The 17,046-nt window shown below is 51.3% G+C and overlaps 2 protein-coding genes across 9 annotated transcripts in view; both read left to right on the top strand.

Annotated features, from left to right (window-relative positions):
• The first annotated feature begins 1,014 nt into the window (after positions 1-1,014).
• Positions 1,015-12,218, top strand: LOC100231450 (P-selectin). Of its 7 annotated transcripts, none has more exons than XM_041717743.2 (18): positions 1,015-1,112; positions 1,558-1,645; positions 3,907-4,296; positions 4,393-4,500; positions 4,618-4,800; positions 6,638-6,823; positions 6,952-7,137; positions 7,273-7,458; positions 7,599-7,784; positions 7,919-8,104; positions 8,240-8,425; positions 8,566-8,751; positions 8,881-9,066; positions 9,234-9,419; positions 9,573-9,692; positions 10,085-10,115; positions 11,681-11,736; positions 11,877-12,218. In XM_041717743.2, exons 1-17 carry the CDS (start codon positions 1,110-1,112, stop codon positions 11,733-11,735), a joined length of 2,652 nt encoding a protein of 883 aa, XP_041573677.2. In that variant the 5' UTR covers positions 1,015-1,109; the 3' UTR covers position 11,736; positions 11,877-12,218. The 7 variants fall into 7 exon arrangements, with proteins under 7 accessions (XP_041573677.2, XP_041573678.2, XP_041573684.2 ...); XM_041717744.2 differs by having other exon boundaries at positions 11,911-12,218; XM_041717750.2 differs by lacking the exon at positions 7,919-8,104.
• A 604-nt stretch (positions 12,219-12,822) lies between these two features.
• ATF6 (activating transcription factor 6) overlaps positions 12,823-17,046 on the top strand; it is a 73,108-nt gene continuing 68,884 nt past the window's right edge. For both annotated transcript variants that reach the window (XM_030279796.4, XM_030279797.4), the window contains exons 1-6: positions 12,823-12,982; positions 13,071-13,135; positions 14,799-14,886; positions 15,204-15,298; positions 15,790-15,919; positions 16,166-16,372. In XM_030279796.4, coding sequence (XP_030135656.4) covers positions 12,913-12,982; positions 13,071-13,135; positions 14,799-14,886; positions 15,204-15,298; positions 15,790-15,919; positions 16,166-16,372 — 655 coding nt within the window. In that variant the 5' untranslated portion in view covers positions 12,823-12,912. The remainder of the gene's footprint in view (positions 12,983-13,070; positions 13,136-14,798; positions 14,887-15,203; positions 15,299-15,789; positions 15,920-16,165; positions 16,373-17,046) is intronic.

A 17,046-nucleotide genomic window follows, 5' to 3' on the forward strand; every position in this document is an offset into this window, starting at 1 on the left:
ATTCCATAGAAAGAGACAACTATATTAAAACATTTTTCAAGGAAGATATCCAAAGACAGGAAACAAGGTTCATTTACATTGGCCAATGATAAAGTAATTGTAGTGGGTTATGGCTCTTGTGGAATGGGTTCCTCCTTTTGTCTAGAATGTCCTGGTGGAGCAGCATCAGTTTCTTTGGAACTGGAAAATACATGTCACATGCCTGGCTCTTGTTTGGCTTTAGTTGGAAATGAGCAGAGTAATTTCTGCGGAAAACCTGGCCAAGGCAATTCTACTTACAAGCAGGACAGGGTAAGAAAAGATTTATAATTATTATAATGATCCAAGGGGCCGTGGACACAATTAGACATGTTCCTGAAACATTGGTGGAAGTTTCTAAAGGAAGTTAATAAGTCAGGGGGAAGTTCCTCTGGCATATTCCTGGACCTTTCTCATGAAGACTTAAAGGTAAAGACAGAAAAATACATTGCGTAAGTAACTGTTTATAAATGGTATATAAAGATTCATAGCCAGAGCAAAACACCTCCAAAAGAGGAGATCGTCTGGCATGGGAGCTGGGAGGCTGTGAGCCACCGTCCCACTCGGCCCACAAGGGTCCTCATCACACCTCAGCCTCCTCTGTCCTCCACCAGTGTAGGTGCTGCCACATGGACACGGTGGGTCAGAGAGGTCTTGGTGCTCTGGGCACCATGGACTGGGGCTGAACACTTTTCAGGGGGTCCTTCTCCTCCTTTTGGGGTGCTCGGGCAAGCCTGTCTCTTTGTGGGTCATCTCCTGTGGCTATCCCGTCCCCATGGCAGTGGGGATGCAGCCAACTCCCATGCCATGGGGCTGCTGCCAAGCTAGGTCCATGAGGACCGTGGCCAGTGCTGACCCCACTGTTTGCCTCCAGCCTTGGGCTCAGAGAATTGTTTCTTGAGGCTGGAGAGTCCTGTGGCAGGGGAGGTGAGGGTGTGGGGCAGGATGTGGGCTGGCAGCGGGGTTGGGATGGGAGGGGAAGAGGCCAGGGTCAGGGAGCGATGTGCTGCATGCTCAGAGGAAGCGTGAGCAGTTGTCCCCACTGAGGGACAAGTGCCACGGGCTGGGCACGGTGCAGCCGCAGCACCAACATGGTAAGTCCTGCTCCTTTCCTTGGGGATGACTGAGGGTCTGCCTAGACAAGGGGATTCGGGGAGGGCAGGGCTGTGAACAGGCACTGACAGGAACCACAGCTGGGGGCTGTGGGACACACAGGCTGCTCTGGTGGCACCCTGCCAAGCGACCCCAGGCTCGTGGGACACTGCCAGGCACACAGGGCACAGCTACTGCAGAGGTAGATGCCAGCCCTGGCTGGGCAGGAAGGGGCTCAGAGGCACAGGACTTAGGGCCTCCCACCAAGTACCTCACTGCAAAGGGCCCTTCCTGCAGCAGAGCTGTACCTGGATGGGAGCATTGTGTGTGCCTGCGTGCCAGTGCCACCAGCGACTGCCCTTGTGTGAGCCAGGACTGCCTGGCAGTGGTGTGGGTGCACATGTGAACCCCTTGGGATATGCACGCTCATGTCTCCCTCTCTGTCAGGGCACTGCTGAGGGACTGCGATCTGCTGGGAGGACATGGACTCTGGGCTCTTGTGGCACCTACCTGGGCATCGCTGCCATTACATGGGGTAAGCCAGCCACCACCCACTCAGTAAGCCCAGTGTGACCCTGCTGCCAAGGAGTCTGCAGGTCTGAGAAACCGAAGAAATGTATCATTGTTATTTTGGAGGCTCATCAGCCCATCCCCAGGGCTGAATCCCTCTGGGCTGGGAGGGGGCTGCCCCTGCTTGTACCAGCTCCCTCCAGGCAGACCATGCTCCCCCGGGAAGGGCCAGGCCATGGCTGAGGTCCCTGCAGGATGTTTGGTTCCCCAAATGCAGCATGGCAGCTGGTACTCTGAACTGTGCTGTGAGCCAGGGAAAGGCAGGGGAGCTCTACCCACTGCCTACACCCACACTCGTGCTAGGGAGTTGGGCATGGATGGAGTCACAGGACCCATGGGTGTAAGGGTTCATAGCATAGGTGATGCAGCATCACACAGAATTAGAGCTTCTAATTGACATCAGGAGTATAGAAACTAACTTGTTTTTGCTGCCTGTAGGGTATTTCCTTCACATACTGGCATTGCACAGAGCAAAACCTACTGGTGCCTGCTCTCTCCCTGGAAATTCTCTGTGAGCAGAATTATTTTCCTAAGAACCTTAGTGACTGAACTAAGGAACATAAATGAGGAAAGTGCGGTGTCAGGAGGAGGCTGAGATTTGGCTCTGAAAGAAAACAAAAAGGCAAATGAACCTCAACTGTGGAAAGTGCTGAGCACCACCCTGGGAAGAGGTATCAGGACTGCCATGGGAGCCAAAGGGTCAAAACACGGGAAAACAGCAATCATCTAGGGGCTCAGCACCAGGTGAGGCAGGACAGATAGCATAAGATCAGGGAGATGAGCTGTGCCATAGAGAGAATGTAACTGGTGGAGCTGGAGGAAAGAGGTAGGGGAGCATGTGGAGAACAGACATGGAGCAGATGTCAAACTTTGGCCCTTCTCATTTTGGGGATGGGCTGTGTGAGAGTAGCAGGCAGTTGCCTTAAGCTGTGCTGGGGAGCAGCAGGGGCCAGGAGGAGGGTGGTGGGACCTGAGGATGAGGCAGGCTCCCAGAAGGTGCCCTGAGTTCCTGTCCTGCAGCCCCAAATTCCCAAAAGGTAAAGAGGGAAGCACATTTTCCCCAGCTTCAGTTCTGTTGAACAAAGAGAATAGTTTGCTCTTTCACAAGAAAAACCAGACAAATTTTGGGAAATTACTTACAAAAATGTATAACAATGGACCAAAGTACAGCCCTAATTAGACTTTAGAAGATGTGCATCTAGTTAGACTTTAGAAGATGTGCATCTAATCTGCAGTGCCCGAATCTTTGCACAACCACAGCATGATAAAATGTTCTCCTGAGATACAGCGTGAGCTAGGCTGGTTGTTTGGAGCAGACATTGATCCCCATCTTGCTTTCTGCACAGATGGAGATATGGTATCCCCATATCACTTTCTGCAGTTGTGGAGATAGCTGTCCTGGGGAGAATGGAGTAAGCTTCTTTCTGTGTCTAAAACCATTTGATTGCATAAGGCTGTGGTGTGAAATACTGTAAATAAGAGCAGGGTTTCAGCAAAGTGCCCTTCACTTCTGGGTGTGCCCTTCGCTTTCTGGCTTTGCCCTGCCTCTGGGTATGACCATAATGTGAACTTGTTTTTCAAAGACCTTGTTTTGCAACACTGAGTTTTACAAGACTCTAGACCATCTCTGTCTCAGATGAGCAGGTTGGGGTCCAAATGCTTTTGGGGGTGAGGGCATATTGGCTGCTCTGCCTTGCTCCAATCTGGCTCTCATATAGCAGGATAAAGCAAGAAAACTGAAGTATACACATCTGCACTCAAGGGAGGAACTGTGTTTATGGAACCATCTTGAAATGGGACTTTCCTCTTTGGGAAACTTTTGTGGGCAGGGGAACAGGGCCATGGGGCTGAGCTTTCAATCCTTATGCTGGAAGAGGGTTGGCATCACTGCCTGGGGCTCTTCTGCATCCTGTGCTCTGTCTGCCCTATCCTGTGCTGCCCAATCTCACCCTCCACCCTGTCACCTCCACCTTCCTCATCCCTGTGCCAACCCCCTCTGTCCTCAGCTCCTTCTGCCGATGTCTGATCCACCCACGTCTTTGTGTACCCATGGAGTCCCATTCTCATCCACACTCATCCCTTCATCCAATCTCTTCACCCAGGCAGCCACTGGCATCTCTTGGCCATGATGTCAGGTTTGGCCCACCCTCATGTCCCAAGGGATCCCATCCCTGACCCAGCTCCCATCCTTTCTGCATCAGTCCCAGATCTCATTCTCTTTCACAGGGATGGTGCTGTGGGTGGAGGTGGATGCCTGGACTTACCACTACAGTGACCAAGGGGACTACACGTGGGAGCAGGCCAGGAATTTCTGCCAGACCTTCTTTACTGACCTGGTGGCAATCCAGAACCAGCAGGAGATCGAGTACCTCAACAAGAGTCTACCCTACCATGGGCGCTACTACTGGATTGGCATTCGCAAGCTGGGCAGTACCTGGACCTGGGTGGGCACCCAGAAGGCGCTGTCCAAGGAGGCAGAGAACTGGGCCGAGGGGGAGCCCAACAACCGCCGCTCCAACCAGGACTGCGTGGAGATCTACATCCAGCGGCCACAGCAGTCCGGCAAGTGGAACGATGAGCCCTGCAACCGGAAGAAAAAGGCACTGTGCTACCGGGGTGAGCGGGGCACTGTGGACCAGAGCTGGACTGGGTGGGCTGGGGACCTCGGCAGGGTGGCCAGCAGCTCCTGATGACTGTGCCCTGTGTGTGCAGCCTCCTGCCAGCCCTTCTCGTGCAGCCAGCGTGGCGAGTGCGTTGAGACCATTGGGAGCTACCGCTGCGAGTGCTACCCTGGCTTCCACGGCCCTGAGTGCGCAGATGGTGAGACATCCATCCCCTCCCCTCCCTCCCTGATGGAGAGTCACCTCTCCATCATTTGCTGGTGACAAAGCAGGGTTCCAGTGCTCCTGACGGGCTGTGGCACCACGTCTCTCCCAGTTCTGCAGTGTGCCAAGCTGGAGCCCAAGGGAGTGCCCATGAACTGCAGCCATCCCTACGGAGACTTCAGCTACAACTCCACCTGCGAGTTTGGGTGCCACAAGGGGTTTGAGCGGCAAGGGGCGGGTGTGCTGCGGTGCCTGCCTTCCCAGGAGTGGTCAGCAAACATTCCCACCTGCACAGGTAGGGCCTGGCAGGGGCTGAGGGTCTCAGGGATGTAGCATTGATGCTTTGAGGGGGACCAGCCCTGTGTGCCCAATGCTGTTCAGGCAAGTGTTGCTGTGCCCTTACCAATTGTGGAAGCATCTCCTGGTGCTGCACGTGGGGTGGGATTCCTGAGGAGGCTGCAATGAGCAGAGCAGCTGTGAGGTCATGTTCTGCCTGGCCATCCCAGTGCCCATGATTTCTGCCCTGAATCCCACTCAGATATCAGCACCTTGTCTATGCTGTCCCACAGCCACGGGAATGGTGTATCCTGGCAGGGGTGGGCCACCTTAACAGAGATAAGGACTCATGAAATGAGGTGGGTGGGACAGAGTGTGGTAGGAAACCACAAAGGAGAGAAAGCTGTGGTATGTTATGCTGCTAGAGCAGAGAAAGTCTTCCTGTCAGTGGCTTGAGGTTTTGGAGCCAGGCACCAGGCATCTCGGAGAATTGCCAGACATTTTTGGGGGTGGAAGAGCCTTGTTCCACCTTTCCTGTGCTGCTGTGTGGTACACCTGCAGCCTTGCACAAGAGTGGGGTGAGTTGAGCAGACATGGGACACAACTGTGACTAGGAAGGAATGGGAGTGCGCAGCATTTTTGTGTATATATATTCTTTTTAAAATAAGCCTGCCTTAAAGTCAGAGCTGCTGCTGCTGCTGCTGTGCAGGGTGGACCTGTGGTCCAATCCAGGACCTTAAGTAGCTGAGACCAGCAAAACTGTCTGCAGTTAAGGGGAACAGAAATGGAGATGTGATGTGACTGTTCTGTAACTAGTATCCCCAGCAGGGGCAAGGGCAGGAGCTGGCTCCCAGTTTTGCAAAAATCCCCACAGACAAGCTGGGCTGAGCCTGTGTACTCCAGGCTTTATAGGCTCCCAGGGGCTTGCTTTCCCAGCTTGTTGTTTTTTTCCTGCTGGCTGTAATATGACTGATTTTTGTTTTATTGCAAACAATCAGATGAGTCAGTTGGTTGCCTGTGCTGATAACAAAATAGTGTTAGCAAGCATTGCCAGCTGGGCTTACTCCAGAAACAAGCAGAGCAAGGCTGCAAGCAAGGCTGGTGGTGCAGCAAGGACTGTGTGGGGAAAAGCTGCCTGCTCTCCCTCAAACTCTTCCCCACACCTGCCTGCAGCCATTGTGTGCCCATTGCTGGCTGACCCACAAGGGGGCTGGGCCAGCTGCTCCCACCCGCACAGCACGTTCACCAACAGGCACCTCCGGGGACTGGGAAACCAGAATTGCCTGTAAAATAGCTATAAAAGGAAAAGTCTACCCAGGAAAGCGTTTGGTGTCAGTTTGAAAGCAGAAGATGCAGTGAATGCAGTCTGTCTTAGCTGAGCTGGGTGGTGGTATTGCCCTGCTGGCACTGACCTTTGGTGCACAGGCAGCAGAGCCACTCACCCCAGAAAACTTTGGGTATTGCCCTGGCATTCAGCAAAACACACCCTGGGAACAGGCAGGGGAGGCTGGTACACAACCTCTTTAGCCATTGCAGTGCTTTGCAGTCCCAAAGCCATCCTCCTGCCACTGTGACAAGGACAGAGGCTGGTCTCTGCTCCAGTAAAGGGAGAGAAATGAATGGGACTGCAGTAGCTGCCGTCCTGCCTCCCAGGGGCTTTGGCCTAGGCTAGTGAAAGGGATAAACAGGGCTCTGGCAGAGCAGCAACTTTCCCAGAGGAAATCACTTGTAGAAAAATCATTGCACCAACTACAGTTTTGAAGAGGTGAGTGTGGGTATGATTTGATTTGGATTCAGCCTAATTATTAGATTTAACCTCATCTACCCCATCTCTGAGTTCTGCTCTCCCATTGCAGCTGTCACCTGCCCAGTGCTCAGAGCACCAGACCAGGGAGAGATGAACTGCTCCCACCTCCATGGGGACTTCAGCTTTGGCTCCACATGTGCCTTCTCCTGCCAGAAGGGGTTTGTGCTGATGGGGCCAGAGAGCCGTGAGTGCACAGCCACAGGGATCTGGACAGGGGATGCAACAAGATGTGAAGGTAGAGCTGCTGCTAGAACTCAAGGTGTCACTGCCTGTAGGGTGACTCTAGGGTTTCCCCAGTCTCTCAGACCAAACAAGCCTTGTAGTTCCCAGGCTCATCCTTGAACTGTTTCTATGTTCCTGTAGCCACTGCCTGTCCAGTGCTCAGTGCTCCAGACCAGGGGGAGATGAACTGCTCCCACCTCCATGGGGACTTCACCTTTGGCTCCACATGTGCCTTCTCCTGCCAGAAGGGGTTTGTGCTGATGGGGCCAGAGAGCCGTGAGTGCACAGCCACAGGGATCTGGACAGGGGATGCAACAAGATGTGAAGGTAGAGCTGCTGCTCAAGGTGTCACTGGCCTTGAGCAGACTCTGGGATGTTTGTTCTCTTTTTAGTTCTCTCATCACAAGAATTCAGCCTCATAGTCCCCAAGCTGCTGCCTGAAATGTGCATTTTTCCCTGCAGCCATCAGCTGCCCGGTGCTCAGTGCTCCAGACCAGGGAGAGATGCGCTGCTCCCAGCTCCATGGCAATTTCACCTATGGATCCATGTGTGCCTTCTCCTGCCAGACAGGATTTGCCTTGGTGGGTCTGCAGAGCCGTGAGTGCACAGCCTTGGGGACCTGGACTGGGGACACACCACACTGTGAAGGTATTGCTGCTGCTCAAGGTGTCACAGGCCTCTGGTTCACCTTGGAATGTTCTCCAGTGTTCTGGTTCTTTCATTCCAACAGTTTAACCTTGTAGTCCTCTCAAGGACTACCTGCTCAAACTTCTTCTCCACCCCTGCAGCTGTTACCTGTCCAGTGCTCAGAGCACCAGACCAGGGAGAGCTGAACTGCTCCCACCTCCATGGGGACTTCAGCTTTGGCTCCACATGTGCCTTCTCCTGCCAGAAGGGGTTTGTGCTGATGGGGCCAGAGAGCCGTGAGTGCACAGCCACGGGGATCTGGACAGGGGATGCCCCACGCTGTGAAGGTAGAGCTGCTGCTAGAGCTCAGGGTGTCACTGGCCATGGGGTGACACTAGGGTTCTCCTGAAGCTTCTCAGGCTGAATAGTTTAGACTTGTAGTCCTCAGACTCCTGCTCAAACTTCTTCTCCACCCCTGCAGCCGTTACCTGTCCAGTGCTCAGAGCACCAGACCAGGGAGAGATGAACTGCTCCCACCTCCATGGGGACTTCACCTTTGGCTCCACATGTGCCTTCTCCTGCCAGAAGGGGTTTGTGCTGATGGGGCCAGAGAGCCGTGAGTGCACAGCCACAGGGATCTGGACAGGGGATGCAACAAGATGTGAAGGTAGAGCTGCTGCTCAAGGTGTCACTGGCCTTGGGCAGACTCTGGGATGTTTGTTCTCTTTTTAGTTCTCTCATCACAAGAATTCAGCCTCATAGTCCCCAAGCTGCTGCCTGAAATGTGCATTTTTCCCTGCAGCCATCAGCTGCCCAGTGCTCAGTGCTCCAGACCAGGGAGAGATGCGCTGCTCCCACCTCCATGGCAATTTCACCTATGGATCCATGTGTGCCTTCTCCTGCCAGACAGGATTTGTCTTGGTGGGGCTGCAGAGCCGTGAGTGCACAGCCTTGGGGACCTGGACTGGGGACACACCACACTGTGAAGGTATTGCTGCTGCTCGAGGTGTCACAGGCCTTGTATTAAGCATGGGATGTTTGCTAAAGGACCCTCTTGGTCCTGTTCTTTCAACAGTCTAGCCTTGTCATACCACATTTCAGCTTGAAAATGTTTCTCTGTCCCTGCAGCTATTACGTGCCCGGTGCTCAGAGCTCCAGACCAGGGAGAGCTGAACTGCTCCCACCTCCATGGAGACTTTACCTTTGGCTCCTCGTGTGCCTTTTCCTGCCAGACAGGGTTTGTGCTGATTGGGTCAGACAGTCGCAAGTGCACAGCCACAGAGACATGGACAGGGGATGCCCCACGCTGTGAAGGTAGAGCTGTTGCCACAGCTCAGGGTGTCACTGGCCGTGGGGTGACACTATGATGTGTCCCCAGCCCCTTGGTCCCAACAGTGTAGTCTCCAAGGCTCCTTTCTGAGCTGTGCCTCTTTACCCTTGCAGCCATCAAATGCTCAGCACTGACCACCCCCAAGATGGGCCAGGCCACCTGCTTCCATCTCCATGGGGACTTCACCTTTGGCTCCACGTGTGCCTTCTCCTGCCAGGTGGGGTTTGTGCTGATGGGGTCAGAGAGCCGTGAGTGCACAGCTCTGGGGACCTGGACTGGGAACCCCACACATTGCAAAGGTAAATCCTATGATTCACACATGTCTGAGAGGGCTCAGTTGTAGCAGAGTGCTCTCCCCCACATCCTGGGCTATGTCAGTTTATCCCCTGGCTTGCCAGCCCACGTGTCTGCATCTCACTGCCCTCAGTCCTGTCCTCTTGATGCTCCTGCTGTGCTTTATCTCCAGCCATCAGCTGCCCAGTGTTGTCCCCCCCCAGCAGAGGCCAACTCAGCTGCTCTCATGTGCACGGGAACTTCACCTACAACTCCACATGCACCTTTTCCTGTGAGGAGGGGTTTGTTCGGATGGGAGCAGAGATGCTCCAGTGTGAGGCCACGGGGAACTGGACCAGGGATCCCCCTGTCTGTGCAGGTACAGTGGGACCCCCCAGCTCTTCTAGCACTGCGGTGGTTCCAGCTTTCCTCCAAGCACATCTTTAATGTGGTGGAGGGGGATTCCCCAGGGGCTTTGAAGTGCCGGAGTGCTGACAACTTTCTAATGCATGGCTCTGTGGCTTTGTTTCAGAGGATGGTGCCTTCCTAAAGCAAGTCCTGGCTTACAGCAGCAGCTCGGCTCTGGCAGTAGCTGGTCTTGTGCTCTCTGGAGGGCTCATTGCCCTCCTTGCCAAGAGGCTCAGTGACAGAGGTACAGAAATGTTTCCTGCAGCCCACCCTAGCTTTGGCCAAGGGCTCTCAGGCAAGGTGGTGACAGTCCCAGAGGAGGCTAGGGTGATCAGAAGCGTTTACCAGTGTGACTGCCTCCATTCACATGTTTTATTTGCTGAGTTGCTTGAGTCCTTGGCAATTGGTCCAGCTGAAAATTGGTCCAGCAGCCAGGTTTGGAGGGCAGAGCCAGATAAAAAACATTGCTCCGAAGGAGGCAGCAAATGCTTGTTAAGGCAGCGCCACCTCATGCCTGTTAAACTCTGCTCAATTTCAGATGCTGCTGCTGCAGCTTCTTGTGACCTTCACTAAACAGATCTGGTTATTTCTTTTCTATGTGCTTTATCCCCATGGACATTTCAATACTGTTATCAGAGGAGAAGAGGAAGCTTCTGAAACCCACCAGGTGAGAGCCATGCTCTGCAGGAAGGTGGCTCTGCTTTGTGACTGCCACAGCCCTGTGTTCACCCTGCTGACACCCAAATCTGCCTGTGTGAGGCTGTTTTTTTCTTGTAGCATCCCTGGGGCTGTTATGGTTTGACACTGGCACAATGCCAGTGCCTCTATGAAAATGTAATTTTTAAATTGAATGTTGTGAAATGCGATTGAGAACAGAGCAAAGCAGGCTTAAGTTTAATAACAAGGAAAAAAAACTTTATTAAGCTATTATTACTATATTATTATAAAAGGAAAAAGAAAGAAAAAATACACACAAAAATCAAAATGAAAACTTTTTAAAGTATTCTTCTTCTCACTATTCAATTTTAACAAATTATAGTGAGACACAACCTGGACTTTAATCAGGTTTCTATTTTTTAGATAATTGATTTTTAGTTTATTGAGGGAGAGAGGAGCCCCTCCTGTGCCACAGACTCTTTAAGAAATATAGCTGCCACACTTTGTGTTTTTATGTCACACATGGCACCGCTCGGAGAAAAAAAGTTTGTTAATGGTGACTTTCTCTTTTTTATGTACAGTGCTCTTATTACTAATGTATGGATGGACAGACTGCTTTGAGGATTTTTCTTTTTAAGGATGCCCTGCCAAGAGGGATAAAAAACAACAGTTTAGTTTTTTATTTTTGGGACTACAGTCCCCCCCATTTTCCCTTGGGGCTGAGGGTCTAAGAATAGAGATCTTCTTTTCTTTTTTTTCTCTGAAGACAGGGGGCACCACTATAAACCTCTCTATTTTTTTTCTGTTCGCTCTACTTCTGTCTTTTCTCAGCTGAAGCAGGTCTTTTTGGCTCACCAGCATCTTCTTAAAATACAGGTTTTTTTTGGAGGAGAAGATTGGTTTAGTTTGTGGCTATTAAGAAAAAGTCTAACTAAAAGCTACTCTATTATCTCCTCTTACTTAGAATTTCTCCTTCTAACATCCCAGGGCCTAAGCTGTCTCTCTTCCTCCTTTTTAAACTGAGGAGAAGAAAAATTGTATAAAGTTTTTATTTTTTAAGGAAGGGTTAAAAGTCCCGACTCTCAAGGATGGCTCACCTCAGGCTCCAACTCCCACAGGCAGCTGGGCACCTTGTGCCCCCCCCTTCTCCTTCCCTGCAGTGAACTGCTGATAAACTGCTGCTGTCTCTTTCTCTCCCGAGAGAGAGAGAGACTCTGGGGGGGGGGGGAACGGAGACATCCCAGATTTTTTTTTACCTTTCTATCTGCAGGGGGCCAGCCCGGTTCTAGTTTTTTTACCTTTAGGCCTACCGCTGAAGGCTACATGGCATTCCTCTCCCCAACCCAGCTCATCACAGGGCAGGGGAGAGCCTGCACTGGGAATTCTGCTTTTAACCCCTCTGTGTTCTCAGAGACATGTCTACCTTTAATTGGGGAATATTTAAATTGACCTCTTCCCTCTGAGAAAATTTTTTTTCCGTGTTAAACCATGACAGGGGCCAACAGGGCTGTGCTAACCCCTGGCCTTCACATACTCCTGCACTCCCAAGGTGACACCCTTGTGTTTGCTTTCCAGTGACCTGGGAGCACCAGGCACCTTCACCAATGCAGCATATGATGCCAACCTGTGAGGTGAGGGCGGGCGGGACCCTCGCAGCACCCTGTCCAAAACTCACCTGGGTGGCCATCCTCCTGGCTGGGGTGCTCCATGGTGGGGACCCCACTTGTGACTGAAGTGGGTAACACCAGCTCTATCTCTCCTGTGCTTCCAGCCTGCCCGAGACTGAAACCCACTGTGTCCCCCAGGGCTGCAGGCCCAGCTGCTGGAACTGCTGATGGAGCACAGAGGGACTCCATGCCTGTGGGTGTAGCCTGGACCAGAGCTGCCCCTGGACACTGCCACCATGTGCAGCATTCCCCGGGAAGGGGAGCTGCCTCCAGTGCAGGCAGCTGGAGACCCACCAGGGGCCAAAAGCCACGTGCTAGGGGCAGCCTGCCAACCAGCCCTTGGACATTCTCCCACCAGGAATTTGGATATTTCCCAGTAGCTGCTGCACTCATGCTTCCATCCATGAGCTTGTGTCAGCGGGGTTTGAATAAACGCCTTTGTCTAATTAATGCCTCCTGTGTGCCTGGGGCGGATGGGGGAAGTTTTCATTAAATAATGTGGCCAACACACCGAGGGAAGTGATTCTTCCCCTGGACTTGGCACTGGTGATGCCACTTCTGGAGTGCTGTATCTGGTTCGGGGCCCCTGAGTTCAGGAAGGACATTGAAGTGCTGGAGCATGTCCAGGGAAAGACAACAAGGCTGGTGAAGGAGCTGGGTGCATCTGATGAGGAGCGGCTGAGGGAGCTGGGGTTGTTTAGCCTGGAGAAAAGGAGGCTCAGGGGTGACCTCATCACTGCCTGAAAGGAGATTGAAACCAGCTGGGGTTTGGCGAGTTCTCCCAGGTTAGTTTGGAGAGGACACCTTGTCTTAAGGTCCAACCAGGGGAGGCTCAGGTTGGACACTCACAGGAATTTCTGCAAAGAAGGGGTGACTGGACACTGGAAAGGGCTGCCCTGGAGGTGTTTGAGGACTGGACACGGCCCTCAGTGCCTTGTCCTGGGTGACAAGGTGGTGCTGGGTCATGGGCTGGACTCGCTGATCTCAGAGCTCTTCTCCAAGGCGACTGAAGCCGCGGCGCCCGGCGGAGCGCGGCCGTGCTGCTTCCGCCCGCCGAGTGTCCGCCGGCGGCCGCCGTGGCGGGCGGGCCCGCCCTGCCCTGCCGGAAGCAGACGTGTGTTTCGGGAAGAACGGGAAGCGATGGCGGCGGCCGAGGCTGAGTGGGAGCCGGCGGGGCTGCTGCCCGCCCCAGGGGGCGGCCTGGACTGGGGTGAGCGAGGCTTCGGGGGGCCGGGGCCGGGCCGGCGCTGAGCCCCCGGCGGGGCCGGGCCGGCGCTGAGCCCGTGTTCTCTCCGCAGAGGCGGTGCTGGGCGAGGAGCTGAACGAGCTGCTGGGCGCCGCGGCCCCGAAGGACGAGCCCGACGTGAGTGCGGGGGATGGCGGGGGCCGGGTCCGCGCTCTGCCGGCGGCGAGAGCCCCGGCCCGCTCGGGGGGCCTGGAGCAGCCTGGCAGCAGAGCGTGGCCGCCTGGCCCGCAGCCGCGTCAGCGCTAGAGATAGCGATGGTGAAGCGCACTGCGGGGCACGGCCGCGGAGCCGAGGTGCAAAGCAGGGAGGCGCGGGTTAGGGTGAGGCTGCGAGGTGCCGGCGAGGAGGAGTGGCGTTGTCACTGTCCCGTTGAAGGTGAACCCCGCAGGGCAGTGCTGGGGGAGCGCTGGCTCAGGGCTACCTGAGAGAGAACGGTGGGTATTTTACACTACATCCACCAAGGCTCTTCTTTATCCCTTTGCCTGTTACATTACTTCTTGTTTTCTTCTTTAATGTAGGAGTTTCTCCAAAAACCTTTGCTTGCAACCTTCTGCATTAATCCCTGTCGTTTTCAGTGCCCACTTGTCCATACTGCTTTTTCTCTCCCGGGGCATTTACCTCGTGGATTCTCCTCTTCATGTTCTTTCCCTGCCGTGTCTCTGTTCATTTTGTGCCAATCGACCACCAGCACAAGCCCGGGTTATCATCTCATGTAAACCCCAGGTTCTAAGTGCATTCCTGCATGTGTAGAACCAGTCACTGGAGAAATTGTGGGAACAGACTGTACAAGGGAAAGGAATTCCCCATCAGCAGGTCAGCATTACTTGCCTGGCTGAAGGCTCTTAATGCACAGCTCACATTGTGGTTTTTTGGTCATTCTTTCTTGAAATGTGCTCTGATGAGCTTTCTTTACATTCTAACTTGTAAGTACCATTATCTATGCAGTTTGCAGTCTTTTGAGCCTCCCTTCACAAGACAAGTTGAGAGTATAAGGGAAGTTCTAATTGCAGATTGGTTTTCAGGAAAATGTTGTATATTTGTATAAGCTGCGTAGGTCATGTTTATATTTTTCATGCAAGTGCTCATAAAGGGCTACATTTGCATAGGAAACTGAGACTTAAGATGCACAAGCAGAATAAATGGAGAAAATCCCCAATTGTTGTTTTAAAGGTCATAAATGATAAATAATATGTATGGAGTGATTTTAGCCTGTTTTGATTTTTGTTGGAAAAGGAAACTTTTGGCGTCCTTGGCTTTAGATGTTGACATCAGTGTATGCAAGTATAGGGAGACCTAACATACCGTTAATCAGGTCTTGGGCAAATCAATCTTGTGTCTGTTTTCCTGCTGGTAAACTGTCCCTGGTGCTGCTTTTGTTTGTAAAGTGCTTTGAGATGTAATGGTGGAAGAGCATTAAATAAATTTTTCAAGGCAGATGATGGAGAGGATGGCACCAGGTTCCCAAGACTTGTGTTTTTTGTGAGATGGTTCAATGAACTTAGAACTTTTGTTTTACAAATTACAAAGAAGAGTATGATGATTAGTGATGATCTTAAACTAACCTGACCCTTCCTACTGGTGTAAGTTTAAAAGATGCCTTGTTTTGTGTATTTCAGTTGAGAATTTCTCCTTTAAGGACTTTCACCTCTGCATACCTTAAGGCACCTGAAGTGATTGATAGTTTTTGTTTTCTGGAGCTGTAAGAATGTGAACATAATGGCTGATGGTGTCAACGCATCTTTCTTTTTGTCTTGTCTCTTTTTCTGAACTGTCGTTTCAGGAAAATGATCTCTATAACTTTCATTTTGATTTGGATTTGATGTCTTGGGACTCAGACCTTTGGAATATTACAGGCCATGCTTATGCAGGTAATTAACCTCCTATATTTTGCAGGTGTTGCTCTTCCCCTCCTGCCCCACAAGGGTGAGTTCTTAAAACTCCTGTGGAACTGTTTGATGCCCTACAGCCTTTTGCTCTGTGATAAGAATTAGGCTGTGTTTCTCTAGGATGGGTACAGCTGGCAAGGGCTGTTCTACGAGCCAAGGTGTTTTATACCTTTAATCTCCCTATGTTTTCTGCTGTACTTTGCTTTGGGAATGAAATATCTGGTGTAGGGCAGTGTGTTCTTTACTTTTCCCATTGCTAAAAACTTGTGCAGTGACATGTCTTTACCTGCCTCTTGCAGATGCAAACGTGAAGACAGAACCTTTATCACCAGCCACTTCCAGCTGTTCAGTCCCTTCACCGCCGTCTGTGGACTCTCCAGTGCAGAATGTGCCTGTATGCAAACCCCCCCCCGTGTAACACAGGCAGCAACAACTCTAACAAACCAAAAGCCCTGTGATTTACTCCTCTGACCAAACTTATACCATAAGAAGAAACAGCTTATTTTCCCAATCCTTGCAAAAACCTGTCAGTGGTGTTTTCTTATCTCTTCTCTGTGAGCCATTTGAATAAGAGCATGTGTAGCTCTCTTTCCTCAGCTATGTTCATTAGCCTTGTTGCCAAACAAAATGCCTTCTAAAAGCTTCTGGGCCTAGCAGGGTTGCCCTCTGCCTCCCATTGCTCTGCTGATGGGGAGAAGTACTTGTTGGTTTGGGTTTTTTTTAGTGGTACCTGGCATTGGCCAGAATCAAATTGCAGAGTAAAACCTTTCTCTTGTTGCCTGCAGCAGCAACACGGATGTGATGAAAAGCAGATATACTCTGTCCTGCTGGTAGATACTGCTCTGAGTTTCTGAAGTGTTAATTTCCTGTGTTTTCTGTCTGCAGGATGATGTGGACTTCAGCTGTAGCTCCCAGATGTCTCCCATATCTCTCTACAGCAAGAGCTGCAGAAGCCCTGCATCCCCTGAAGGAGATGGAGGGAAGAAGCCTGCTGTGAGCATCTCTTCTCGATCTGGTATGAGAGAGAAGGTTACTTTCATCCTATAGATAATATATGTGTTGTCTTGCATCCAAATTAATGTTATTGACTAACAGACACTGGATGTCCTATCATTTATGACTTGGATATTTGATGAGATGTGTGTGTTTTTAACAAATAGTATAGATGGATAAAACCCCCACATTAAAAGCTACTTCATTATTGCTTGAATTATGTATTTTATGCCTCTTGGTCCAATTCTGACTCTTTTTCCTTTTCTAGCAAATAATTCTGCACGGAGCCTGAAGAAGTGTGGTCAGACAGTGTCCAGGCCTTTGATACAGCCCAAACCCCTTTTGCCTGCTGTGCCTGAAGCTCAGGCTAACATTGGTATCCCAGCTAAAACCATCATTATTCAGACTCTTCCCACGCTTGTGCCACTGCCAAAGAATCAGCCAGTTGTTAACATCCAGCCAGCACCTCCTAAAGGTAGGTGAATTGTCTTGACTGGGCCAGGTCTTGGTGGTAGCATTGTCTGTTTGGGATGGCTGATAGGATGAAGTTAGATTTGGTATATGAAAGAGGAGGAATAGGAGAAAAAAAGAGTTCTACATGCATTGCTGGATAAGCTTTAGGCTGAGAAGATGGCCTTACTCTTGTCTTGTCCTGTGAGAAACAGCACTCACATGGGCATAATGTAAAATGGAAGACTGGATTATAGAATTCCATTATTTGGAATGGAAGACAGAGGCTATGCTGAACACTGACAGCTGTGGAGATAAAACTACTGATTTGGAAGGATCTGTAAGGATGCTTTGCTCTGCTCTGCTTGCAATGTCAGGTGGCGCGTAAGGTGATTGCAGGGCTGTTCTGTCATAACTGAAGGAAGATCCAGTAGAATCAGTTAGGATGGCTTGAAGGGAAGCTGGAAAGCTTGGGAGAAGTGTTATAAGTGGTTTTTTTTACCCACATGAAACTCTTCCACAGGATGGAGGGAGCCTGGGTTTATGCCTTTTTAGCTCACTAAACAGCATTAAATAGAATGTTGCAAAATCTGCTAAAAATTGAGAGCTGTGTCAGAGATTAGAAAAGTTGCTGATGTTAACAAGAGGAAAGTGACTTCCTGCCCCGTGATAATTCTTCATTGCTACAGTTACCCTGTT

This window comes from Taeniopygia guttata, chromosome 8 (genome assembly GCF_048771995.1).
Source record: "Taeniopygia guttata chromosome 8, bTaeGut7.mat, whole genome shotgun sequence".
NCBI lineage: Eukaryota > Metazoa > Chordata > Aves > Passeriformes > Estrildidae > Taeniopygia > Taeniopygia guttata.